Source organism: Lates calcarifer, linkage group LG15 (assembly GCF_001640805.2).
Source record: "Lates calcarifer isolate ASB-BC8 linkage group LG15, TLL_Latcal_v3, whole genome shotgun sequence".
Classification (NCBI taxonomy): Eukaryota; Metazoa; Chordata; class Actinopteri; family Centropomidae; genus Lates; species Lates calcarifer.
This window is the reverse complement of record NC_066847.1, coordinates 28365607-28392944: the sequence shown is the minus strand read 5'-3', so window position 1 is coordinate 28392944 and position 27338 is coordinate 28365607. Positions and strand designations below refer to the sequence as shown.

The 27338-nt window shown below is 39.6% G+C and overlaps 2 protein-coding genes across 6 annotated transcripts in view; both read left to right on the top strand.

Moving 5' to 3' along the window:
• The window catches only part of mbpb (myelin basic protein b), a 46072-nt gene extending 36682 nt beyond the window's left edge, over positions 1-9390 (top strand). The window contains exon 4 of the mRNA XM_018683570.2: positions 9092-9390. Coding sequence (XP_018539086.1) covers positions 9092-9390 — 299 coding nt within the window. The remainder of the gene's footprint in view (positions 1-9091) is intronic.
• Positions 9388-26035, top strand: LOC108887901 (myelin basic protein). 5 transcript variants are annotated; one of them, XM_018683592.2, is made up of 7 exons: positions 9388-9642; positions 17823-17927; positions 18129-18155; positions 19318-19347; positions 21072-21155; positions 21303-21321; positions 24353-26035. In XM_018683592.2, exons 1-6 carry the CDS (start codon positions 9523-9525, stop codon positions 21303-21305), a joined length of 369 nt encoding a protein of 122 aa, XP_018539108.1. In that variant the 5' UTR covers positions 9388-9522; the 3' UTR covers positions 21306-21321; positions 24353-26035. The 5 variants fall into 5 exon arrangements, with proteins under 5 accessions (XP_018539108.1, XP_018539134.1, XP_018539117.1 ...); XM_018683618.2 differs by lacking the exon at positions 19318-19347 and having other exon boundaries at positions 21081-21155; XM_018683583.2 differs by lacking the exon at positions 21303-21321 and having other exon boundaries at positions 9500-9642.
• Positions 26036-27338: the final 1303 nt, after the last annotated feature.

The window sequence follows — 27338 nt, the reverse complement described above, 5'->3', positions numbered from 1 at the left end:
TCTTCTTGTTGCAACAGATTCTAGCCAGAGTTTAAAAAGGTCTGTCTCTTCAAACCACCTATGAACCTTTCTTCTTTTAAAAGTGTACCTACAACAGTAAACTGTGGAAGCGTCCTTCTTCTGTTAGCCTGCTAGCTTAAATTGAGCGTAGTGAAATTTGCATCTAGTAGTCAACATCTACCAATTAAATGTATGATCTGGCTAACAGAGGTGCATACACTGTATATAGCTACAGATTCCCATATAAGATTCATAGGAAATGTTATCTGACCATGTCTGAATACAAAAGTGTTTATAGCTGTTGTGGACTGCCACATTCTTAAGATGGGGTGAAAAGTCTGTTGTCACAGAGAGGGCTTAGACACAATAATCATTAAATGGAGATAACTGGGAAAACTTTCCTGGAAGGAATTCATGGTGTTGCATTGTGTGTGCAAAATATGACAGAAGTAGTAGCATATGAAGAATGAAAAAAGAGTGCTTGGCAGAAAAGCTTAAACCCTGTCATCTTTCTCAACTCCACACACCCAGGCATCGCTGCATGAAGTTGGGGTACTTGTCAGATTGTGAGTTACAGAAAGTTACAAATAATGTCAAAAGCAGCCCCACTGAATGGCTGAGGGGAGGAGTGCTGTGCTGTGCAGCCATCAGACAAGCACTTCAGTTAAAGCATTCTGACTCCTTCAGAATAAGTGGGAGTGTATTCAATTGTATCTATTTTCTCCAGATATGTGACATTTGGAAAGACAAGTGTAAATAGGACCAATATTTCCTCTGTGCACTTTGGATGCACCTGTTAATAAGATTGCCGAAGACTCATATCAGTTGCAGTGTGAGCCTGGAGTTTCAGAATCCACCTCAATCCTTCTTCCACCAGCGAATAAAACTGTCCCATATCAGTGCTTTATTGACATGGTCTCTGGTGCAGTAGAAAACCTTGGTTGTTCCTGTTGTGTGAAAACACAAACTAACTTCTTCATCTTGGTCAGAGCATTGGTGACAGCTATATAAGCTTAATACTGTTGTGTTTTATTCAGACTATACTGTTATATTTAGCGACAAATTCTGAATAAAATCTTTTTTGATGGATGACTGTTGCCATATTTCTGGTGCATGAGAATGGCCATTAATGCACTTACAGAAACATTGTTTGCAAACTTGGTTTTCGTGACAATTTGCTGTAACATTTCAAAGGTTTTGACTTCTTGGGTGCTTGACAGAGCAGAATGTTTCAGGTTGTGTTGGGACCCTTGGGGTGATACATTTTTTGTGCCAGCAGTCACGCAGAGGAAATCAAAGTGTAATGTCTCAGTTGAAGCCGCTAACACAAGCAACCAGCTGGCTTACAACCTCAGGGCATTAGTCATGTCCACTGCCATGTTCAAGTGTGTGTATGTATAAATGTGTTTTGACCTCTCATGTCTCAATGGGTGAGAAAACGTCCCTGAGCGCTACACTGATGGCATCAACTGATGTTGAGCGCTATTCTTCTACTTGTGCTGTCCCACTGTCCTCATTGAGACAGCCATTCATACTGGCTGCCAATGAAAACCTCATCCTCCACAGGCACGTCTGTCATGATCGAGATATAGCACTGTATTAAAACACCAGGCTGAATTCAAGAAATTCAAAATTAAGATTCATGAATGAGCTTGTAGAGAAATACAATTAACCTCAAGCCACAATAACTTATGGCACTGAACTTAAACCAGAGGTAACAGTGAAGTGCCAAAAATGTGTAAAAATATGGCATGTGTTTAAAGCAAAATTCTTAAAATCAATTGCTTGATCACACAGTCACCGAAAAAATAACAATTATGTTAAGCAATGTAGCAGGTTCCAGTTTTTTCTGTTTTATATAATTGTAAATAAAATAATTTTTAATATTTTTACTATCTGGTCAAATGTAGCAAACAAACTGAAGATGTCAGCTTAGGCTCTGGAAAATTGTAGTTTCACTATTTTGTGACACTGAGATCAAGAATTGATTGACTTATTAACAAATAAAAAAAAGTTTCAGCCCTCAAATAGCTTAAAACTTATTTTACCTTAACAAACAGCAGCAGAGTGAGAAGTAGCCTGAATATTTGATTAATATTGTAGTAATCCACAAAAAGCTGATCACTTTCAAATGACACACACACTTAAATTGATGTGAGAAAACTTCCAAGTGTTTGATCCACCCCTGTCAACAAAACAAGGGTGATATAGAAAGAGGTGTAAAAAAAATAGGAAGAGAAAATATCTACTCTTTGTCAGTAAACAAATCGATGTGAAGAGCTGTTGGTGATGACAAGCCAGGGCTTTCATTATATTTGGTAGCGCTACAAGGCTATCCTCACAGTTGTTTGGATAAATACTGCAGGTCTGACACTGTTGTTTATATAATGGGAGCTTGCAACACTTACACCAAACAAAGATCAAGTTGAAGGTGGTTAATACCTCATTTCTTCTATGTGGTTTGAAGTGTTTTTTGGTTCACATCACTGCATCACAGCAGCACAGCTTCTCTCCTTTGGATCACATCTGGCCCCATTTAAAAACAGTACTCAAAGTGAAGTTCAAAGGTCATGAACATGGCTTGGGTTATAAGAAGGGAGTGGTTCTGCTGTAGCCCTTATCTCGTCCAGAAAAATCTCTGGAGGACTAGCGCCCTGAATGCCAGATGGGGTTTCAGAGACAGAGAGTGCCTTTTTTCTCCAGGCTTGTGGGTGCTTCAGATCCACCATGAATGCAGCAGCAGAAGGATTTTTCGCCCTCGGGTGGGAGGTTTGGTCCGGGGCCACATAGCGATGGGTGTTTTTTCAGAGGAATGCTTCCCGTGCCTCAGTCCCACCACAGTCCTTGTTGTTGTCCCAGATGCTAGGCTACACATCCTCTTCACACCAAAGAAGAGGAGGAAAAATGAGGAGATTGAGGCCCACACCCTGCATACCTCTTCCCCTCTAGATGCTGATCTTTCCCCTCTTCCAGGGCGCTGACTTTCTCCACTGAACAGATCCGCCAGACCATTTTTAGTGTGTCCACTAACTATTTAACCTAGAACATGCAGAAGACAGAGGTGGTGATGGTAATTGTTCTGGGCATAATAATCTGAGACTTTAAGGTGGCAGATCACATCAGTAGTCTCCAATAATTTCATCAGAATTATAAGGCCATCCTGGCACTTGAGTTTTCACAGGGACATCTTGGAGTTGTCATGGTATGAGGTAACAGGCTATTATCTGGTAACCCTCAGACTGTGGTAATGTCTACATTATGAGAAGTTGAAAATATATTTTGAATGAGACCAGCATCTCTCAGTGCTAGTAAAGGCGTGCATCCAGAGCGATATATTCAACACAGCATGTGCAGCAGATCCTGACCTTGCTGTCTTCTTCTCTGGTGGCTTAAGGACCCTTCTACTAAATCAGTGACAGATAGGCCTGAGAAACTGTCATTATCTTGGGATTTCAACGCATGAATAAATCTGGTATTTATGAAGAGAGCCAGCGAAGTGAAGGCAGCACGCTCTCAGCAGACCCCTGCTTCTCTCTGCAGTGTTATGCGTCAGACTGCCGGATAATTGGCCCTTAGTGTTGTTTACAAGTTGTTTTGCATAACCAGTATCTACTGATGGCCCTGCAGCTGGAGGAAGAAGAGTTATTCCTAATGTAGGGAAGGATGATACACCAGAAAAAGAAACACGCAGCATCACAGTTGGCTTCTCATCCCACCTGCCTGCTTCTCTTCTGTTTAGCAGCATCTTAACAAACAGTGGAAAAAAATTAAGTACGACATGAAAAGCTTATTTCAAAAGCCTATTTCAGTAATTCCAGGGGGAAACACACTGACATTCAAGCTTAAGCTGTTACAGTGAAATTGACAGTTTATAGCTTTAAAGTGACTTCAAATTACACTGAAAACATTTCCAATCAGATTAGTCCAAGTTGTCAGGCTGAGCAGCACAGACAATCACAATTAATGAAAAATGGGTTAGGTATGCTAAGGGTTTTATCAAGCTCTGCCAGGTGCTGATTGATTGCCTGACTCATGACAGCTGTTATTAAACTTAAGTGAAGATTGAGGACACGGAGGAAACAAGTCGGTCTCTGATTGACTGTAATGTAGACATTGAGCCCCGGCCTAATTAAAAAGCACAGTACACTGAGGGGTACACACTGTCACGCCGCTGTCAGTGACCCAGCCACTGAAACTAGGTGACTTCAAAGGATATACTGCAGTCTCTGTTTCGTCAAGTTTATCACATAGCCCGTACTGTAAGTTTGTAAGAGCTGAATTTGGTGCAGGCTAGAAGAAATGCGTGTAACAGAGGCAGGGTTTCTCACTGACTGTGTCATAGAAAAGTAGTGTAGTGCTCTGTAAGGGCATGTAGATATCCAGAAAGCAGAAACAACTCCAACAAACAAACAAAAACATCTTGTCCTTACAGCTTCATTATCTGGCATGCTGGGCTTGTCATATTACATTAATTGCAGTTCTTGCTACCTGCAGTAGGATGCTGTTCCAATTTCCTGCCGCTCCCCATAAACAGTTAATGAAAAAAATTATATAGACTGTGAACTTGAAACTTACTGAATAGAGTAATCCACCAATACAGACAAAACAATACAAAGAGTAGACAATAAAAATCAGCTGATCACAATCATGAACAGCAATTAAAGGATCATTACACAGTCTTTTCCTATTTAATGGACTTCCTTTGGCACCTAAAGATCATCAACAACACTGATCGCTATTTAATACTGAGTGGTAATGGACACAAATGACAATCTTATCTTTACTATACTGATGAGTAAGCTGTACTATCTAAGCAGAGATCCAATAATGTCACTAAAAGATAAATAATGATGAATCCCAGAACAATAATAATCCTGCTGTGTCATATAACATCATATAACTTGGTCATCTGATCTCCAGGGGAAGACTTTTGTTTTTCCACAAAGAAGTGTGTTCTGATTAGCCAGAAATGTCAGCACCTTGCCCACTAATCACTGACTCATGAGCATTGATCAACAGTCCTGTCAACCCTCCACACATGTATTATGGTTAGATTGTGTTGGGACACTAAACCTTAATGCACCTTTAATACGAGCACACATGGAGTCAGCTCATTAATAAGTTACTCATCAGCACATAACCTTTTTATGGCCAAACATGGTGAACATGCAGTCTATTTTATATTATGGACTGTGGCGGAAGTTCAGCTGTGTCAGGATGTTTTTCCTCTCTGTAATTTGTATTTTATTGGTATTCTAGTGGTGTGTGGTAGCACTGCTGGCCTTAGAAAAGGGAGCAATAGGTGATGGGTGATGGAAATGGTGCTGTAAAATAATTGTAAATTAAAAAAAAAAAAAAAGTTAAAAAAGGTAACATTTTTACTGTCTGTAATAAAGAATGATGAGTTTCATTTTCTTTAAAAAGATTCAGATTAGAAATTAGAATACATTGCCATGATTTTGTGAAACTGCGATACTATGGGTGAGGATAAAGTTCCACATACACTCACAGCACTTTATTAGGAACCACATACTAATACTAGACAGTTCTCCAAACATCCTCAGTTTTTTGCGGCATTGATTCCACAAGATGTTGGAAACATTCCTTTGAGATTGTGGTCCATGTTGACATGATTGTATCACATCATTTCTGCTTATTTGTCAGCTGCAGATTCATGCTGACAATCTGTCTTTCTATCATATCCCAAAGGTGTTCTATTAGATTCAGATCTGGTGACTGGGGAGGCCACTGAAGTACACTGAACTCAGTCTCATGTTCATGAAACCATTTTAAGATGACTTTTGCTTTGTAACAGGGTGCATTATCATGCTGGAAGTAGCCATTAGGAGATGGTAAATTGTGGCCATAAAAGGATGCACAGGGTCAGCAACAAGACTCAGATAGACTGTGACTTTCAAACAATGATTAATAAAAAAAGAGCAAGATTTCAGAAGTCCTGCTAGATATTGAAAAATACAGACAGTCGTGGAAAAAAAGAACCAAGTCACTCTGTCTTTGGGTAAAATTTATCCCTTGAGCATTCTGGCAAGCAAACAGACCAGTGCATATCAACTCTAGGTCATGATTGATTAATATTAAGGGGCCTAAAGTGTGCCAAGAAAACATTGCCCACACCATTACACCACTACCAGCAGCCTGGACTGTTGACACATGGCAGGTTGGGTCAATAGTTTCATGCTTTTGATGCCAAATTCTGACCCTAGCGTCTTTGTGCCTCAGCAGAAATCAGGAGTCAACAAACCAGCCACCTTTCTGAGTAAATTCTAGAGATGGTTGTGCATGAAAATCCCAGAAGATCAGCAGTTTCAGATAAATCAGCCATAGATCACATTTGTTCCCCATTCTGATATTTCATGTGAACATGACTAAACAGGTGTACTGGTGTTTCTAATAAAGTGCTCAGTGAATGTGGACTGATTTATATATGTTTGCAGCAGTCCTTGTCACAGATCCATAAAACACATTCAACATGCAGAGTGACTCTAATGAGCCTCACTGTTGGCTGTCTAGATTATGAGCCAGCTTTTTCTCCAATGACTGGCAGGTGATGTGGCTGCTGACAAACTCTCAGGAGAAACTTGAAAACACAACAGTAAGTCATCTGTTTTCAGCCATCTGTTTTCAGCCAAAAAAAAAAAAAAAAAAAAAAAGTTTTCAAGCCAATGAAGTTTTTTTAAAAAAAAAAAACTAACTCTGCTGACTATGTGCACAAAAACCTCAAAAAAAAAAAAAAGTATTATTGAGAAATCCAGCATTCAGCTAAGCAATATAGAGCCAGTCACTGTTATTACATCTCAAGTTCTAGGAGTTTCTAAAGCCCAGTGAAGAGCATACAGACCTCTCACTGCAGGTGTAAATACATAGCTCTTCATCTTGCACAGATGTCTAATGTAATGCTAAATAGCTGTAAACCAACATATTTGATTAATGATGTCATTTGGAGTCAGTACGAAAACTTTTAGTTAGCCATAATGTCCAATTTCCTCTGTCCCATTGCTCTGACACAGGGACAGTGAGACGTGGGCTAAAAGCAGCACAGCTTGATTTGGATTGTTTAATTTTTGCCATCAGAATAATTTGAAAGACGCTATAATCACATTAAAAAATGTACATTTAATGTTAGCTTCCTCCTCTTTGATCAAAACCTGACTAGAAATCTTATTTTTGCACATTTATCCATTGATTTAATTGTGCAGCTAAGCTTTTTAGAAGCAAAATCTTAATAGAAAGTCTTTGAATGGGATGGTTCATCTGCTTTAAAGCATCTGTTAACCCTGAGAGAAACTAAGTAATTTACAATGAGGACTTTTGGCGTCTCAGAATGGCCTCTAAAAGCTGAAGCTTTTTTTTTCAGGGGTTTTTTCATCTTGACAAGAATTAAATTATGAGACGCAATGAATGAGATAAAATTCACAAAGTACTTAACACAGCAGTGCAGTGTAAGTGGTGAGGCTGCCGTAGCCATCTGGGTCATGGGATTATGCTGAAGAAATGGCCCCAGTAGAAGGACACATTATTAGAATGAATGGATTTTATTAAGGCTTTTTACCATCATGTCTTATTACACAAGATGCTGAAAAAGACAGGCTCCAAATCCGTTTTATGAATAATTTTTGGTGTCTTGTTCTATCAGGCCTTTGTTGGAGAGCTAACCAAGGGAAAATTGAGCTCTCGTTCTATAGCGCAGCAACTGGTTAGATTTCAAAATGTGTATCTCCTTTTATCCCTTCTTTGCTGAGACGCCTCACAAAAACAGTTCTGAATGTGCATTTAAAAGTTAGAAGTTTTCTCTGCTGAAAACTTAAAGACCACCACAAATATCCATCTAGTCGGCAAGAGAATACATATCATCATCCCTCAAGCCTTGCATCTAGATAAACGCCTAAAATAAAAGAGGAATTGCTAAATTGAACTTTTTCCATAAATAAGGTTTTGACAAAACCCCTATATTTGGAGCACTGATGCATGTATGGCTCCTCAGGGCTCCCCTCCTCAGACGACCAAAGCTGGTTCCCATTCTCTACAGTGAGTGATATTTGCATCTACTCTTCATCTACATTCACATCTGATACATGACTTGCAAAACTGCCAGAAGGAAAACAAGCCGAAGAACTCATTGGACCAAATAATGAGTGATTATTATGCTGATGTTGCTGCTACAGATGCATTGTTTTAGGAGTAATTCCGTCTAAAATTGCAGAAAATCATAGTGTAAACTTCTGCATCACATACACCACAGTACACCGCAGAGACAGTGGCCTCGTAGCTCCCGGGTCCCAAATCAGATAAGTGTCACCGTGCATTGGGTTGAAAATTCATACTTATAGGAGTTATTTTAGTGACACTGGGCCTTTTGTTTCTCTGTAATAACTATGCAGCTCTGACAACGGTCCACTGTTCAACCAATATTAGCATGCAGATTCTCTGGTGTAGTGCTACACCATTTCTGCCAGCACAGTGTGTATATTGTTTTGGAGGCAGGAATGCACTGGATGTCCTTTGCTGTGGGAGCTGGCTAGCTTAATGGATAGCTGTCAAAGTGGACTTTACAGGAACAGCTGTATTTCCATCTCACTGGAACTAATACACTGGAACAGGCATTGTTTTCACATGGTTGAGCTGAAAAACAAACCATGATATTACAGGGAGATGGGATATAATGCTTTATGCAGGATTGACTCTTTTACAATGGTGGTGCACCGTAAATATGCTCCAGTGAAACTAAGCAGGGATTCGTAAGCACACTGGTTTTAGCATTGATTTCTCTCTAAAGTTTGCAGCTGCGAAAACAGAAGGTGGTGAAAGTGACCTCAGAGATAAAATATTGATCCCAGAGACAAAACAATACTTTGGAATTTAGTGAGTACTTTTCAGCTGCTTGTGTCTTTAATCTCATGTTGCTACCTTTTCCAGTTCAGCAGGTACAGCTCATTCTATTAAAATGTGAAATGTTAGCTTTGCTGGTCTCTGCAGCAGCACGGTCACGTCAAAAGAGCCCATTGTGCTGCTGTAGCTTGTTGTGTGCCATGCAGGCCCAAGCCCATAGATGACCCTTGTTGTTTCTGCGCAGGCCTGGGTGAGGCAGATGCGAACCAGAACAATGGCTGCACCTCGGAGAAGCCGGCGGTGACTGACTCCACGGGCGCTGAGGGCCCCCACCAGCCCTGGACCCCCGCCAGCACAGCTGACCCTGACGCCGCTACACCACGCCCCCACCTGGTCCGCCTCTTCTCCCGAGATGCCCCGGGCCGAGAGGACAACACCTTCAAAGACCGACCCTCCGAATCGGACGAGCTGCAGACCATCCAGGAGCACAGCGGAGCGGCTTCAGAGTGTGGGTCGGAGAGCCCCGAACAGGACCTAGAATAGGCTAGCTTTTTTTTTTTTCCTCCCTCTCCTCTCTTTTCTCTTTTCCCTCCTCTGTCCTTCATTCTCTCATTTAAGAGAGAGACAAGAACCCCACATTTGACAAATACAAATATACTAGCAACTACTACCACCATGGCATCCGCAAGCAGCTCTGCACAGGCCGCCTTCGGGCTGGGCCGGAGGAAGAAGAACCCCGGCCTTCTGGATCAGATTGGAAAGTTCTTTGGAGGGGACAAGAAGAGGAAGAGCAAGGTGAGGAAGCAGGGAGAGTCGAGGTAAAAAAAAAAAAAAAAGAAACTCGACCCTTCTCATGTATCTCCGTTCACTCTGCTGATTCATTCCCAGAACCACTTTTTTTACTTCTGATTCTTTAGTCTTGTTAGAGTTTGTTGCATCATATTTGTCATGTAGAAATGTGTTGGTTTTACTGTTGTTTTTATGGTGAACCGGAATCTGACATTGTCCTGCGATTCACGGTTACTGGCCGGTTATGAATCAACAATGGACAATGACTTTGGGTGGAGTTTTGTCTCATTTTAATTTTTTTTTATTACAGAGGCTGTGATTTTAAATCATTTAAGGATAAATTTCTATATTGTTTTTATCTTCTGTTGAATGGTACTGACATTAGTAGCATTTTTTTCTCTTCTGTTGAATTTAATATATCTGTTGTAGATATGAAATGTTCACTGTTGCTGCCATTATACAGTTCACTTATTAGAACATTTGACAAACTGGAGTTAAGAACAGCTGTGTGTCAGTTCAGGTACTTCCCTAAGTGACGATGATGTTGCTGTGAGTGATGGGAATTGATGCCCGTATCATCAATATAGAATACTGGTAAATGTTTTGGAGGCATTGAGTACTCTGCAAAGATTTAATGCTGCTTCTTTGAAAGTTAGTCTCTTTGATTTCTTTGTCTCTGGGATCATTTTTAAACATCTGTGATAAGTCAGCCACAGGGAGGTACTTCACTACAGTTTGCACGGTACAGCAGTCTGCTAAGTCACTTTCAAAGTTAATGATCACAATATGCTATAAATGATCAAAGAGAAATAAGATGTATATTAACATATAATTATATATATTAGAGTAGGAGAATATTATCATCCCCTGTTTGGGAATATTTACAAGAGGCTGCATCCTATAAAGTAAGAGCAGGCTTTTATTATCTTGCAGACAAGTGATTATGAGGCATTTGAGCCTGGATTGCTTTTTAATTACTGTATACTCTAGTGTTGTCAGGATACCAAAATTTTGATCATTAATAAATATGAAACCTTACTGATCATGCCTAAAAAAATGATAGGAAGAAGTTGTTATGTTGGCTTCAGTCTTCAGTGTGGGTGTTAAAAATTCTATTTGTACTCCTGGCACCAGTTTGTCCACCACTTTAGACAGACTGGGATCCACTTCCAGTCATGATGGACTGCTTGGCACTGTTGCCACAGCTATTAAGAAGCAGACTGCTGCTCTGTTGGTTCTGCTCCCTTTCAGTCCATGGGCCATTCACTCAGTGTTGCCCTCTGGAGGTGGTGTTGGAATGGAAATTTCAGCTTCAGCACCAAAAGTGGTGAAAATGCTGAGCTCTCAACAGCATTGAACCTGTATTGTTACCCTGACAACACTACTCCAACAAGCTGAGGCTAAATCCCAAAGCCTCTTGCAGTGCTTTCAGAAAGAGGCAGTGTTGCTCTGTACGTCCCATCATGAATTACATCTGTTCATTTTGATGGCTGGTGAGAGGAAAGGTATTGTACAGCAAGCTAAAACCTGTGGACAAAACTATCCTCTCTGGCTATAAGCTTTTTTTTTGTCCACCTTTTGAACCCTATCAGACTGCTTTGGTAAGGTATTTGAAAAGAAGTCACTGAACAGTGTGAAAATATGCATTTTTCCCATGCCTTATGTCAACTATGAAAAGGTGTTCAGTGTAAGATTCAGGATAAAAAAATATTTTCTATAAACTGTATGCTACAAATCTTTGCTTTAGCCTGTTCTGCTGATCAGATATTGTTTTGCTTTTTTAAAATGTTGCTCTTGAAACATTCAGGGAAAAAGTTAACAGAACAAGTTGTGAAGCTTTTATTTGATGTTAGGTTAGTGACCAATTTGCTGCAGTATTTGTTTGAATTTCTCATTCTCTTTTGCCATAAAAATGTACATTGCTCTCCATATTGATGACAGGTTTACTAAAAACAAAAGTTGTACAAATATATTTATACATATATATATATATATATATATATTCACCAAGGGTTTGCCTTCAAACAGTGAGTGTTCACATCTCAAGTAAATGACAGATAGGTTTTCCCCACCTCTGTTGCCTCTAGCAAAAAGAAAAAAAACAGCCTGCACTAAGTCTCTGCTGCAAACATGTATTTTTCCAGACAGAATTCATCATGGAGACAGATATTTTTTAGCTTACTTTCCCATCTACCTGTCTGTGTGCACAGATTCTCCACAGACTTAATGCGTACTTTGAATTGTAGGTTACAGTATTAGGAAAGATTGTGTCATTGTTTTCTGTCAGGTTATGATGTGCATGCTTATTTCAGTAAACTGAATTGTTTGAATATTTGGTAGGCGTGGAGCCATTTATCATCTGACTCCTTGTGCTTTTTATGTCTTTCATCTCATTTATTTACATGGTTTTAAATCCAAGCTCGAGTCTAGGCTTTGATGAAATGTTAAGACAGCAGAGGTAATGAGAGACAATGCCAAAAAACCCCAACAAACTCCAGTCTCAGGACATGAAACAACTGCAGTAAATGTGCATTTGAATGCTGACGGGTTTTTGATCATTTCAAATTACAGGGATAATGATGTGCTAATTGGAGGGAAAATTAAGTTTGCATGAACGTTAGCTATTCAAGCAAAAATTAAGACTCATAAAGAATAGAGAATATTTTGAAGTCATACTTTGCATATTGAATGGCAGACAGAATCAGGCATATAATGCAATGCTGAAGTGATTTACTGTGTATGAAACAGGCTTTCGCAGAACAGCTCACAGTTAAAACCAAAATTTGTGATACTATACTCTTACCCCAGTGTCTTGGGTGGGGGGTCCCCCTCCAGCAGTTAGCTCACCTCAGGTTCACTTGTCTTTGACCCAGTCGGAGTTTGTTTGAACCAGCAGCGGATCAGTGCTGATCCCCTGTCTTTGTAACGCCTTCAACTTTGCAGTGGATACTTGTAACCATTTGTATCTGTTCTGAACTGATGTGACCGGTGACCTGTTCCTAACCCGATCCTGTTCTAAGCTTTTTGGATTATTGCTTGATTAAAACTCTTTAACAAACACCCACGGCAGCTCTCTTTGTTTTTGTTTGAATTCATGTTTGGCTTGATGTCTCTCTCTTTTTCTGTCCTTCTTTTTATAAAAGTGTGATGAATTGTTTTAACTGCTCTGCTAACACTTGGTAACGGCCAGCTACTCTGTTTGGTTCTTACTCCCAATTTTTGAAGCGGTGTCGCAATTTATCTTTTGGCCCCACGCAACAGAAAAGAAAAGCAGCCAGATGTAGAACGCTTAACTTTGATTTATTCAGCACGCCTGGGCTTTGTAAGCAGTTTCAGCCATACATATTATAGACTTAAGACAAATAAATAGATTTCACAGTTCATTCAATCACTTACGTTATCAGAGAAGGTGTAATGGAAAGTGCAGCTACTGTTTATCTCCACTCGGGTAGTGCTGAGTAATGGGTGACTTGTTTGACTTGTTTGTGAGCCTACAGACAAAATGATGAGAAGAGAGGGAAAAAAAAGCCGTTTAGTGCTCACTCCCTTCCTCACAGTGTGATGACTAAAAGGTCAGAATTCTGTGATCACCACGGGCTGATTGTTCTTGTTTCCTGTGAATTTAAACTCTCAACTGGAGAGAAACAACACCACACTTGAGTTATTTAAAAACATGTCTCAAGTCTTTGCATTAACACGAACTGCAGTGTGTTTCATGAGGATTACTTCTCTCGTGAGTTCAGCTCAGAAAAACTCAGTCAGTGCGGGCTCATTTAAATTTCTATTTTAGATGCAAAAATGTGTGATTATATTCATCTCTTGGTCAGAAGGAAACAAGTATGCCCAGACATCCTGGCACAGGAGATTATTATGCAATGAAAACAAACACTGTCTAGCAGTTTGGACAGACATGCATTTTAATTTAATTTAAATACAAGCTGCAAATGATTGATACTGCAGAATTAACAGCAGGCCTTCTTTATCAGTCACACACGATAGAAGACAGTGCAACCTCTGTGTGTCAGTTCCAGAAATGAAAAATGCAAATATTGCTCGCATTTCATTTATAGGTTTAGGTAATGTGCTACTTAGTAAATGTTTTTAACCAAATGAGTCGTAAGGGACTGTATGAAAATTCTTGAGGTTGGGGGAGTGGGGGATATTATGCGCCTTCAGTTAGAGAGTTCATAAAAAAGTAAACCTAAAAACTTTAGACAACCCTTCCTGCAAGAAGAAGAAAAAATAATCCTTCATAATCCTCCTCCTTATACAGTCCCTAAGAAAATTTAGTCAGCAGTTTTTGGTTATTAGTTTTTTCTTCATTAGTCCTAAATAACAGCATAGATAATGCCTTAATTAGCCTCTTTTTACTTTGCATTTGATCTTGCGAGACACAAGACCTGATTTCTTTCCAAGGGGAACAGTGAGCTGTGGCTGCCATGTTTGTGTTTCTCCACTGCCAGACAAACTGCTATGTTCATCAGCCAGATCGATTGGCCCCGCGCTCCCTTCGGCTCGTGAATCTGAAAGAGTGCGACTGCACAAAAAGAAGAAGCTAGTCCAAAGAGTTGAAGATAATTATTTCTCCTTTCTTCTGGCTGAGCAGCGGTGCACAGGTTGATAGATGTGAGGCACCCAACACAGTTCAGGGGTGATGCAGAGAAGCTGTCATCTGTATAAATTACCCTGCTTCCTTACAACCACTGGGGGGCAGATAGGCTAATTGTGAGTAAATTAATGAATGAATATGTGAAAGAGTGCTGCCTCCTCACGCTCCTCCCGCTGCAGAGTAGATATCTGCAGCTAATTTTCTAGGAACTGCTACCTCAAGAAAATGTTTTTCATAAAGTTAGTTAGAAAGCTGGCATATTTTTATGATGTTGATCCATGAAGGTATTCACTAATTATGAAGGTTAGCAATTCTCAACCATGAATCTCCAGTACCTCTCTGCTGTTGAGGATTAATTATTTAGCATCATTCATAATGAAGCAGACTCCTGGCCAAGCAGTGACCTCTAACCTCGCAGTAGGCAGTTGCAGTCATTAACCTGCACTTTGTGATGAGAAATGCATGAATACCATGTAGCTCCATATGTGTGTCCTGAATCCTGATTTTTTTTAAATTTATTATTTTTTTTTTTTTTGCATTACTCTAATTATATAATTATTATTTGAATCAGTTCATCATGAATGTCTTTTTTGGGTTGGGGGCAGTGAATCCTTTGGCCACGTATGAAAAGCACTTTCTGCATTTTCTTGTTATGTGGATAAAAAAAGAAAAGAACAGGAACTGGATAGGAAACATGAGCAGTGATGAAGAGACAACAAAAACAGCAGCACTTACAGGAAATCAAATGCTACAGTCGGCAAAAAGGTGTCTCAATGCATGGACACACTGACTGAGAATCTATACAAGGCGCACACAGATCCTGTGTGTGCGTGTGAGTGTGTGTTACAGGCAGATGAAAGTGAGCTCTTTCTTGTCTCTCCACACCTCTCCCCACACCTGAACTGCTTCTCTTCAGACATCAAACAAGGATCAATGATTGTGCCCTCCCTCTTTTCAAAGACACCACTGAAGTGAAAGTTTGAGAGGAAGTTTGGGAAAACTGAATGGTGGTGGCAAAATATCCTCAACACTTACTAAAATGACTTCTTTTTTTTTTTTAATTTGGTGAGAGAAACTTGTTTTAATAACAGCTCAGGCTTGGCACAATGCTTCAGTGTAAGTGCTCAAGATTTGGAAATCTCCATCATCATTAAGAGCATGAAAGTAAATAATGGGAACCTCATTTGCATTCTTTCCCTCCCAAAATATTTGTTATTTTACTTGACATTGTTGATGCATCTGCTTCAGCCGAGTGAAATAATCCATCCCCATGAGACCAGTTACACGGGTTAGTTGCTGTCACCCTGCTTTTTATTTTTCCTTTTTTTTTTTTTAGCTTTTTCAAATTGAAGAATAAAGAAGAAAAAAAAATGTTTTAAAGCAGGAGAAGAGAAGAGAAAGAAAGAAATACAGAGCAGATGCTCATTCACATCAAAGGGACAATCTGGCTGAAACTGAAATGGTACCAGCCAGAATTCATACAACATTATTTGATCTTCTGTTTCTTTTTACATCTCTACCTTTTCTGTTCTACTTTCCCCCTCAAACAAAGGTGCGGTAGGGACCACCAAGGTTGTTCTATTTTATCCCTTCCCTTTCATTTCCACCTCCATTTCCCATCATTTACATCATGTCAGAAACAGACGTGTAACATGCACAGATGCATGAGGGCATCATTAAGGGGTCGCTATTGAAGCACCAGGGAAGCTACACATGCTGAGATCAACAACAGAAAGGATGGATTTATGCCTTTCTTCTCTGTGTTTCCTTCTCCGTATTGATTTAATTTGCCTGTCGCGTTTTCACAAAACTCCAAAAAGACAGTAAAAGTAGCACATAAATGTAACACCGAATGCCTATCGTATTGTGTAAATGGGGGTGGCGGTGAAAGTTTCCTCCCTTTTGGTTACCGTGAGGTTCTTTGATGTGAGATGATGGATGTGAATCATCAACAGCACCCCCCTCCGCATCCAAAAACTCCCCACCCCCCACTCACTCACACACACACACACGTCCACAAATTTTCCTGTTGCATTAATGGGGTCAGAGAAAGGGATGAATGAGATAACATTAGCTCAAAAGGCTGAACATACTGAGTGGGTGGAAATGAGTTTTTTTCTCCCACAGGCTGCAGGTTGTTGATGGCGTTTGGTATTAGAAGAATTATACTTTTCACCTTTTGTGTGTCTGTGCTGTTTGCACTAGTTAATAGAGGATTTTTTTTAATGCGCCACAGTTTTTATTCAGGCCTAAAAGACAGACGGTATCGACCTTATTAAGCACTCATCTTGATGTAGCCTTTGTGAAGTCTGACTTTGACACCCTTGGCTGCATTGATTTGTACTTGGGAATGATAATTAGTCTTCTTTGTTAAGATAAAGCCATGACAAGAAAATACTGACAAGTTTAACTGCTCGTTTGTTCCATTTTAATTTGTTTTTAATGACTCATGACCCAAAGTTTTTGCCAATTTAGGATATGGGTTAATGAGGTGGGCGTTGTGTGCAATGTGAAGCTGCTGTTAAAAGTTTCTGACTGGACGAGTATCTGCGGGTGGATGGAACTTAACTGGAGAGTTTTCACTAAGTAGAGTCAGCAGCACTAAACGTGAAAATATATTCATATTCAGAGCTGCTGCATCTCAGCAGCCACTGTCTATGCCAGGAGTTTTAAAGTGTAAAGAAGTTCTCACAACAATAAAGTAACTGTCTTCTGTAAAACCCATAAAGGTGTTGGAACAGATGGTGAAAACTGCCAATCCTCGAGGGAAAAACATTAAAACTAACCAAGTCTCTGGGCATGACTTTACTGTAGATTCTTATTGCTTTCCCTCACTGTTTCGAGCTCCAGGTAATCCACCAACACTCTGGATACATGCCCACCACCATAAATGGTATATGCTCCACTGTTCAAAAAGCCAATATCAAAAAATGAAATATGTCCTGGTCACATTTTAATTTCATCTACAAAAGTTGCATATTGCAGTATTATGTATTGATAGTAGGCTGCCTGCATTATATATAATGATGAACTCATTACATAACCTAAAGATTATTTCAAAACTCAATTTAAAAAAAGAATGATTGTTACTATTTCAGGTAAGTAACAATTTTGCACTGCTGCTGTCTCCCATCAGCCAATTCCTTTGGTGCTATGGTAAGCAACAATTATGGAACCAACAGTTCCATTAAAAAGTGAATCACTGTGTAATCTTAGTGTTTTTGTTTTATCATCAGCATCAGGTAAGTGGGAGAAGCAACGGGACAACCTATAGAAAAACTGAGTATGATTTGAAGTATTATTTAATCCTAATAAGGTGTTTAAACTCTCTTAGCACTGCCCTCTTAACTGCTGCAATAGCAGGATTATGCCTTGCATTATCACATTATTAGATTAAGTATTAATTTAAAATTTTTTATCAAAGATTTTGAGTGATTCCCATTGAAACTGTATTTGAGCAAGTATCTCACCCTCATGATGAGCCCAAGAAGCTTCAGTTTTGTGCATGAGTGTACAATTAACATGTTCGTCTGTTGTTCCTTTCCTTTCCTTTCCTTTCCTTTCCTTTCCTCTCCAGGGATCTTTCCGAGGTGCTCTTTCTCCAGCCCCTCAGAAAGCCTCTGCAACTTCCCCACGCAAGCGTGGAGCAGAGAACGCTGTGGTCCACTTCTTCCGCACGATCGTGAGTAGCACTCATAATAAACTGTGTCTCTTAAGCACGCACGGTATCTAAGGTCACACATTTCAAAGTAGGCTAGCAGTGCCCTCTCCTTCTAGTATTCCTCCATGTTTGTCTCTTTGCTGCTTGTCTCCTTACTTTTTTTTTTCTCTTGATCTCTCACTGTCACACCTCTTCTACTTTCTGTTATTAACTCCTCTTCAGGTGTCCCCTGCCCCTCCTAAGTCCAGGGTGAGTCTGTTTTACATTGCCACTTGTGTATGATTAAAATACATCCTCACACAGAAATAAATAAATAGATTAATGAAATGTTTTACTATCTTACTGACTATCAATAAGGTCTTATTCAAGCTTAAAACCACAAATGCACATATAACACACAGTAGCCAGCATTGAACCAGTGTTTGAATACAATGCATTGAAAGAAATACCTTGACATTTTGGTATTAATGCTTATTTGATTTTTTGCCAAGAGTTAGATGAGGTGATTGTTATCTCTTTTACATTTGTATGCTAAATATGTAGCTGGAGCCAGAAGCTGGTTAGCCTAGCTTAGCACAAACACTTGGAATAGGGGGAAACTGCTAACCAGCTTCCGTCCAACAGTTATCCATCTACCTGTACCTCTGCAGCTCATTAATATTGTATGCTATGACTCATTTGCTTAATACAAACAGGACCATAAAAAATGACAGGTTGAAAGTTTTATAGGTGACAGTATTTCTTCCACACTTACAGGAAGTCACTGCACCTGGCAAAATGCATGACACCTTGTTAAATTACAAGCTAATATTTTTATGCTGTTATTTTTCCTATAATTTAAACACATAAAATATAACATGTCACTTAGTGAGGTTTATAGATGCTGGTTGGTAAATTTTATAACCACTGGATAGCCTCAGGCTAGGAGTTTCCCCTTGTCTGTTGTGTTTGTGCTAAGCTAGCTGTAGTTTTACCATACAGACATTAAAGTTGTACTTGTCCTCTCATCTCATCATCTAATACTATGTAAGAAGTAAATCTTAGATATTGCAAATATTTGCCACAATGCACACAACTATTCATTTAAAAGGTTACACTGTATCATGTATTTTATATTTTTTTGTCTCTGGCTTTGTTGCTGCTGAATGTCACTAAATTTGTGCTCTTTTCAATGTGAGCATCTGCGTTGCTCCTCTCTTCTTTCACCCACATATCTGCCCCCCCTCCCTCTGTTCCTCATCTGCTCCTGCCCCCCGTGACCCTGTGACTTCTTTCCCCCCCCCGGACGGACCCTCCTACCTGCCTCCTCTCCTTCCCATCCTGCCTTTGCGCTGAGTAAGACACACATTTCTATTTGTCCCCTCCCTCTTTTTACCTCTTGTCCTTGTCCCTTGTTTCTCTGCACATCCAGTGGAGAGGACTAGCAGCCAAGATAGGCCTGGTAGGTGGTTTGAAATCGTAAACATGCCGAGGTATCGTGCCTAATTAAACCGAAGCAAGGGCAAGTGGGGTCATCCTCTCAAACTGCCTTTGAGCATGACGCCTGTGGCTCTATTTCCATTTCCTCTCCATCAACCTCTTTAGCCGTCGTAATCTGTCCATACATCAGCGATAACGCCCTCATTTCCCTCGACTTAAGTCCATTTTCAAGTAGATCACCCCCATTTTGTAGCTTTGCAGCCTGACCTATCCATATCATGTGCGTGTATTGTATATTCATGATAACAGGCATTATTCCGCTCTTCATTATCCTCGTTTCATTTCAAAATTCCTCTGTGGCTGGCTGAAGTGAGACTGCCTTCTGCTTCATTTGGCAACGTTATCAACACTTAATTTAAGTTCCTTGTGAATGCGTACACGTGTGTGAGAGTGTGTGTTTGCTTATTCTGAATCATGAAGCAGCATGAGGGTGGTTGGGGGGGGGGGTAAAAGGTTGAAATGATGTGGACAAAACAGTCTCTGCGAAGGGACTGTATGAAAATTATCGACAGGTGGAGGGGGGGTCATGCTAATTTGGTCAGCTGGCTGTCTGTCCACTCCTTACCAGTTTCTGGCTGTGATATGCAGGTTTGTTGTTTGCAGAGTGAAAAGAGGACAAAAAAGAAAAGCTCGAGCCGCTTTTGTGCATTTGACCGAGACAGAGATCTCTACAGCTAACCTTGTTGTAGATTCTTGAAAATGTTTCACTTCAGTCAAAGGTGAAGAAGGCTCTTGGATAAGAGATGAATCATCTTCAAGTATATACAACTGAGATTAGTTGCCCTCAATTCAACCCCTCTTGAATAACCATAATCTGGATGACTGAGAATCTCCACATATGTCTCTACAAAAACAACCTGTGGACACATATCGATTTCACATTAAAATTAAACATAATCTTCAGTCCCTCTCACTACCCCAGTCATTTTCATACAGTCCCCAAAGAGCTGAACCTTAAAACCAGTTCATATAATTTCACTTTTGAACATATGTAATACTTCTTCCACAGCAGAGATATTTAGAAGCATTCCCTAAATAAAATATGTTTCCTCCATTTCATAAATGAGCTTCCTGAATGACATAAAGACACAACAGAAACCAGACTCTTCAAGAACTGATTAGCATTGGGTTTTGCATTTGCTGTCATGTCTTTAGGTATCAGCACATGGTCATACTACTTTAACTTGCAGGTTCCATATGGTCATGAAAAAGACCTCCAAGTTTTCAGCAAGTCAGCTGTCTTTTTATCTAAAAGAAGAATTGCCATTGGTGGTTTGAAATTTTCAACCAACTATGCAAGCAGGAAAGTTTGCCTTTTCATGCCAAACTTTGCTGCTTTGTAGCTTCTCAAGCTCATGCATAATTCACACAAACTTCTTGGATGAAAACCTTACCAGAAACAGAACATAATTATACTGTAGAAGTAGGGCGGAATTGGATTGCACCAGAATCAATACCTAGTCTTCTACAATATTTTACTTTTTTGTAGAGCACACTGATCCCTCACTCCTGGGCACACCCTAGTTAAAGAGGTCTTACGTATTATATTCTCGTCTCTACTTACTCTCCAAATCCTTTTTTTTTAACCATCCTCAACTGAATTGAAAATGAATACAGGGTTCTCTGCCATATCTAAGTCCTGAGTCCAAGTTTTTAACACACTAACTCCTTTTCTCTCTCTGCCAGGGTGACCAGAAGTCACAGTCTGCTAAAGGCAAGAAGGCCAGTGCAGGGGACGGCAAAGGCACCCTGACTAGGATCTTCAAAATGGTAAAAAGAAACTGCTCACTGACACTTTCCAAGTTATTTCCCAGCAGCTTCTCTACACTTCCTGGAAATTAAATTGCATAGAAAATGGAATATTTTCCTAATTACTTTCTTGCTCGTTTTTTTTTTTTTTTTTTTTTTCTGCCTCAGTGATGATATCAGCAGCAGAGTGAGTAACTGATACCTGATGGAGGGGTAGATGAGTTTAACTCACTCCGCATTTGTTCAACATTGATATGCTTAGAAGACATCCTAATCTCATTACTACTGCAGCAGCAGCAGAATAATAAGAGGCTTTTAGAGTCAAGATTGATCACTGTGCATGCTACAAGCTTTATGCCAGCTCTGATAATCATGCTGCAGATGGTAGATCCAGTTCTGATAAAGGTCCAGCAGGGCTATAGCTAACATACTGTAACTGCTTTATAGGGAAGTGGTTGCTTTTGCACAATATATAAGATAACATTATCATGCAATATCATCAATCACTTTCCAAGCATGACGAGCTCCTTCAGGTGCTCTGGTGGACTCTGGCTGTGCTGATACTAAGGTCTTATGAGGTTTTTTTTTTAACACATCTGGTGAACACAGTGTAGCATATAGCAACTAAAGAGCCAAACATTTCCCTCATGAGTTGGTGGAGACCAAAATAGAGCAAAAAGAAGAATTTGTGTTCCTCAGGAGGCAGAAAACACAACTTCAGATGAATTATGTCTGCTCAAGGTGTAAATAAAACAGACAGAAGCAGGCGCTAATATGACAGGCCTGTTCATCGTAGCTTATTGAGTGGACAAAAAAAATTGAGCTTAACTACCTGTTGTTAGGTGGCCTCTACAAGGTCTCCTGTGCAACACAGACAGTAACAAGCAACTTCTGACAAGCAACTTCTGCTAACATGTCTGACCTCTGATTACGGTAGAATGTCTAACTCGTTTAAGAAATAATAGATTTTTAGTCAAAGAGGTGCATTTGCCTGTATTGAGGAAGTGACCCTGGTATGAGCTTTTGGTCAAAAATGAATCTCACAACATAGATTAAAAAAAAATTTAAAAAGCTGAACTTGTCAGTAACCTCATTTCACACACTGAAAAGCTTCCAAACATGAAATGTCAAAGCTGCTCAGAGCACAGATGGACGTTATGACTCTATTCTCCTGTTATGACTAAGAGTAAACTCAGGTTTTCAAACTCCCACTCCAAAAGTTTCAGGACCACATATTCATTAGCACTTACCATAGACAACTGCTTGACTTCCAATTTACACAGAAGCCCCTTGTTAGTTGACTTGTTTTCATATGTCATGAAAGGGAGTGGCAGCTTTCATGCTCTGCCAATTTTTCCTTGTCTGGTTTTAATTAGCCAGCCACTCTCACTGTACCTTGTATTAGTTACTTTAGCAATTACTGAAGGTGGAGAGAAATCCAAATTTCCCAGGGGTTGCATCCTCATCTGTAGTGGCTAAATTGTTGTCACTAAGCTACAAGAGAGTAAACAGCGCTGCAGATGGAGAACTTCTGGGACAGTCCTCTCAAATCTCTCTGATAGGACTAATTAACACTGACTCAGTGCCATCACACCATCAGTTCCGTCTCCTCTGCAGATAAATGGCATCACCAAATGGAAATGAGCATAAAGCCACATTCACTTTTAATTAATGTTTCCCACTTTGTTTCTATTCATTTTTCTGCTTTCAGCTTCAGATTTAAATCTAAATACGGTTCCTGTATATTGAGTTTTTCTCTTTCATGACAGATAATGAAATTCATTTGAAATAACTAGAAGAATAGCTTAGTAACAAAGCTCAGTCCTCAGTCTTCATTTTATGAGGGGGAGTAAAAAGCTTCTCACAGTATGGATTATCTTCTCAAGCAATCCAGAAAGATTTGTCTCATTTGTATAATCTTTCTCCCTCTCAGAGTCTTCTACTCTTCTGTCTGTTTGATCTGAATGAGAGAGTGGGAAGGGAAAAGTACAATCTATTTTCAAAGTCAGCTTTGTTACAAACATGGAACATCGAATCTGGAACTTTGGGAAGGAAAAACAAATGGGAGGTTTTGCCTCTGAAAGGATGACGTGCCTGAGAACTGCAAGGGAAACACATTGGCATCTGTGAAACAATATGTAATAATAGGCATGATACATTAGGAACCTTCTGTAGATTTTTTTTTTTTTTTAAAAGAGTTGAAGTTGCTAAATTATGGGCTCCCATGAGCCAACATGAAAACAGAAAAAGAATGAAAGCTAGAAAAAAAAATCAGCATTATGAGATAAGAAGTGGAAAAAATAAATAAAAACAGACTTTTTAAGTCTAAATTCTGAAATACTAAGCACTGACTGTGAGATCATGAGTCACAAGTTTGACTCTGTTAATCAGAATAATGAGATATCATAATTTTGACTTAGTGTATCACATTTTTTGACTTATTCTCTCATCCATTTCTCATAATTTGGACTCACTTTCTCATAGCATTCACTTAGTATCTCATAATTTTAATTTACTGTGTCATAATTCAGACTTAGTACCTCATAGTTTTGACTTTTCTCTTCTCTTCTGACTTTGTATCTTACAAATATGACTTTGTATCTCTCTTTTTTTCTTATGTCTATCTTTATTTCTAAAATTTCATTTATATTTCTGTTCTGTTGGTAGATATCATCTTCAGTACCTATGCATCAATACAAGCATAGCTCACTAACCTGCTTATTTCTCAGGTTACAGGACTACTCTGACTTTTCATCGCTAAGCCCCGGACTCATTATTCAGCGGTAGTGTTAAAAAGCTGGAGAGTTGGTTAATTTAATGGTGTGTGACTTGAACTCTCAGGTTTGATGAAAGAGCTGGTAAAGGCTGATGAAATACTTTCACTGTTCCTTCCCGGAAAGCTTTTTCACACAGGAAGTGACACGTTTGCCAGACAGCTAATGTTTTTGATGTGTAAATTGCAGATGATTCATAATGACCATCATCAGCGGTGAAGGCTAAAATTTTGCTGTCAGAAGTTATTGGCTACAATTACTTATTGCTGAACATGCTTTTTGCTTAAGTGTTGGCTGAGCTCTCAGACAGAGCTGTCTACTGATGGCGAATATGACCAATGGGCCAGACTCCAAAGACATCAGAGTAGTCCTCTAACGCTGAAGCAGACTTGCAGGGCTGCCACCTCCACATTATTCATCAGATATGTCTTATCTGGTTCACAGGGAAGCAGGAGTGCTTCTCCAGCCAAACGCTGAAGTCCCTCTCTACGACCTCTTCCAACAGCACGAGGGCAGATGTTCAAGAACTCGGGACTAAAGTGGGGGAAAAAAAGCAAAAACAAGACAAAAAAAAAAAACAACAAAAAAAACAAACCAAGAGGAAGAAAAGGAGGAAATCTTGTCACCCTTTACACTCACCTTCCCCTCCACCTCCTCTGATAACATTCTAATGTTTGCTAAATCCCTCATCTCTCCTGTTACTCCCTCCCACACCTCACCCCACCCCCTTTGGCTGGTAGATAGCGACACAATCTGTTGCCCCCTCCCACCCACCCCCCCTCCCTTGCATGCGTTGTGCTGAGTCTGTGCAGTCATCATCATCAGTGTGAACTGTTTGCTGAAGTTGATCCTGAAGCCGCTCACATGTGCAGCCTGAATGACCCCCCCTGACCCCTGCCGTGGCTCTCTCTCTCTCTCTCTCTCTACGTATTTATACTTGTGCTTGAGTTTCTGTGGACGTCCTTGATGGTTTCTCTAACATAAGGTGGCTGAACTGAAGCCGACCTGGGGCAGTAGAAAGTTCCGGCCGGTGCAAGTCCGACTGACTTGACCGTCATTTTGCCGCTTGCTGATTGGATGAAAAGACCGGGTCGTCTCTGTTCTAGTAAAGAGTGATTTTCTGTCTCGTCGCACTGTCTGTGTCTCTCCCTCAAACCTTTTCCCATAAACCCAAACATAAACCCATGTTGGAGTTTTGTTTTATAATAGATTTAACAGATTTTGCATTATTATGAGAGCCATTTTGGTCACTGTGTGTTTTCATCCCTCGTGTCTTAGCTGTAGTTAAGTGTCCTGTCATAAATGTGATGTTGATCTATGTTTGTCATTAAGGCTGGCTGTGGATTTTGTGGTTAAAGTTAAATTCCTAAACCTTCTAAATCAATTTTCTGCCATAGTCACTGAAAAAAGTTAAATAAATGAGTCACTTCTAATGTATCATTTCTTTTTCAGTCCATGAGATAATGGTATACACTAACTCTCCTTCCCATGTATGTAACTGAATTATTTCATAGTGCACTATTTTCCACTTTTAAAACTTCCAGACTCTGAATCTGGAGCGTGATGCCAGATTCAGACCTTTTCATCTATGCTTTAGTATAGTCTAGTGTAGTCTACTTTGTCTTCGCTGTCTCTATCTTAGGCACAGCACACATCCTGTAAATGAAATTCACAAAAAAAAAAAAACCTCACTCAGCAACAAGTGCCTTTCCTCCTGACTACCAAAAACAACGTGCTGTGTTTCATTTTTGTGGATAATAAAAAACAAAACAAACACAATTTCAAAAAGGTGCTCTGTAACTAACTCTACATGGTGTTACTTGAGAATGTGCAAGTTGAAAGTCAGTTGAAGAAAAAGCTCAGCACGACCACTTGTGCTATTCCAGACGTCCATCTTCCAAAAGCAGACATGCGTGATGTGTAGCGTCCATCTCTCCTACTGTTTGTGTGTGTGCTTGATCCTCATGAGTGCTGTGTAGTGTGTTTTTTGTGTTTGTTTTTTTTTTCCTCTGAATGGATCCTGTGAATGAATGTAAAGATCCTCCTCATTACTGTTTGTGTAATAAAACATGACCAGCCACTTAACTGAGAATAAAAGATTAAAAAAAATATATAAAACCAACTCTACTTTCTGCCTCGTGAAGTGTATGCTTGTAATTAGGTCAGGTCACAGCATCACAGCAAACAAAGGTATGACACCGTTTCTTTCATAAAGCCAGAATTCATGACTCATTGGGTATTCACTATTCATGCCAAGCTTTCCGGGGCTACTCAGGACAGGAACAGATGGAGCACCATTCTGGCTCAAGTATAATGACACAGAGTATATGCAATTTTGTCATGTTGAAATGATAAAGGCCGGATGTGGCATGAAAGACATGAATAAAATGACAGTTCTTATTTTCAATTCATATATCTACAAGACAACACAATGAAAATGATTCCTAACTAATGTTTCATAATCATAACTATTTTTAAATAAGCAGGTCATGTTTTCCCACACAACAATATTTGCATTGATTAATATAAGATTAAATAAGATCCGTGACCAACAAAAGTTTGTGATACTGTATGCAATACAATTTTTGAAGCCTAAATACGATCACCAGAGGTAAAAAGCTAATGTTAAGCTGTAAACCAACTACGCCACATTTGCATGACGTCAACTTCACTGCCATTAACCTTCCAACTCGTAATTTAGCTAGCCAGACACTGTCTAAAGTTACCTACCTCCTCCTACCACCAACTCTAAAGCTCACCAATTAACACATTACATTTTGTTTGATCTGTACAAAAACTGAAGTGTTTTTCAAGCATTTAGACTGAAAACAGCCTTGTTAAAATAAAGCAGGCTGTGTTGTTTAAGGTTTTGATAAGACAAGAAATTTGTTTGAGTACCTGACCTATGAGTTTCAAGATTTTATCACTATAAGATAGGGTTTTACAACTCTTGAAAGATATCACACCAATAATTATTTTATTACAAGTTATGATGAAAGGAGGTAAATAGAAATATTGCACTTGAATTACTAAGTAATGTAACAGGAGTGTGTGATTTCATGTACTTGATTGGGCAGCAAAACACCTCCCTGGAAGATGTTGAGTGCCAGACTTGGCTTTTTTTTTTTTTTTTTTTTTTTTTTTTTGCTGGAGACCTGGCAGCTCAGCTCCATTGGCAGACTGACAGATGGAGGGCTGACGTTGGTCTGAACGAGGCCTAAAAATGATAGAATGTGACTTTATGGGGAGTTATGCGCAGGGCCAGGCTAGCTGTATCCATCAGTGAACCTGTGGTACACACAAAACAGAATATTTTTTATACTGCTAGTAGTAGTCAAATAACTCCACAGGGTATCTTCAACACACAGACCTTTCGCCTCATCTAACTTTTCCACAAACAGAGGAGAAACTGAACATTTCATTTGTAATA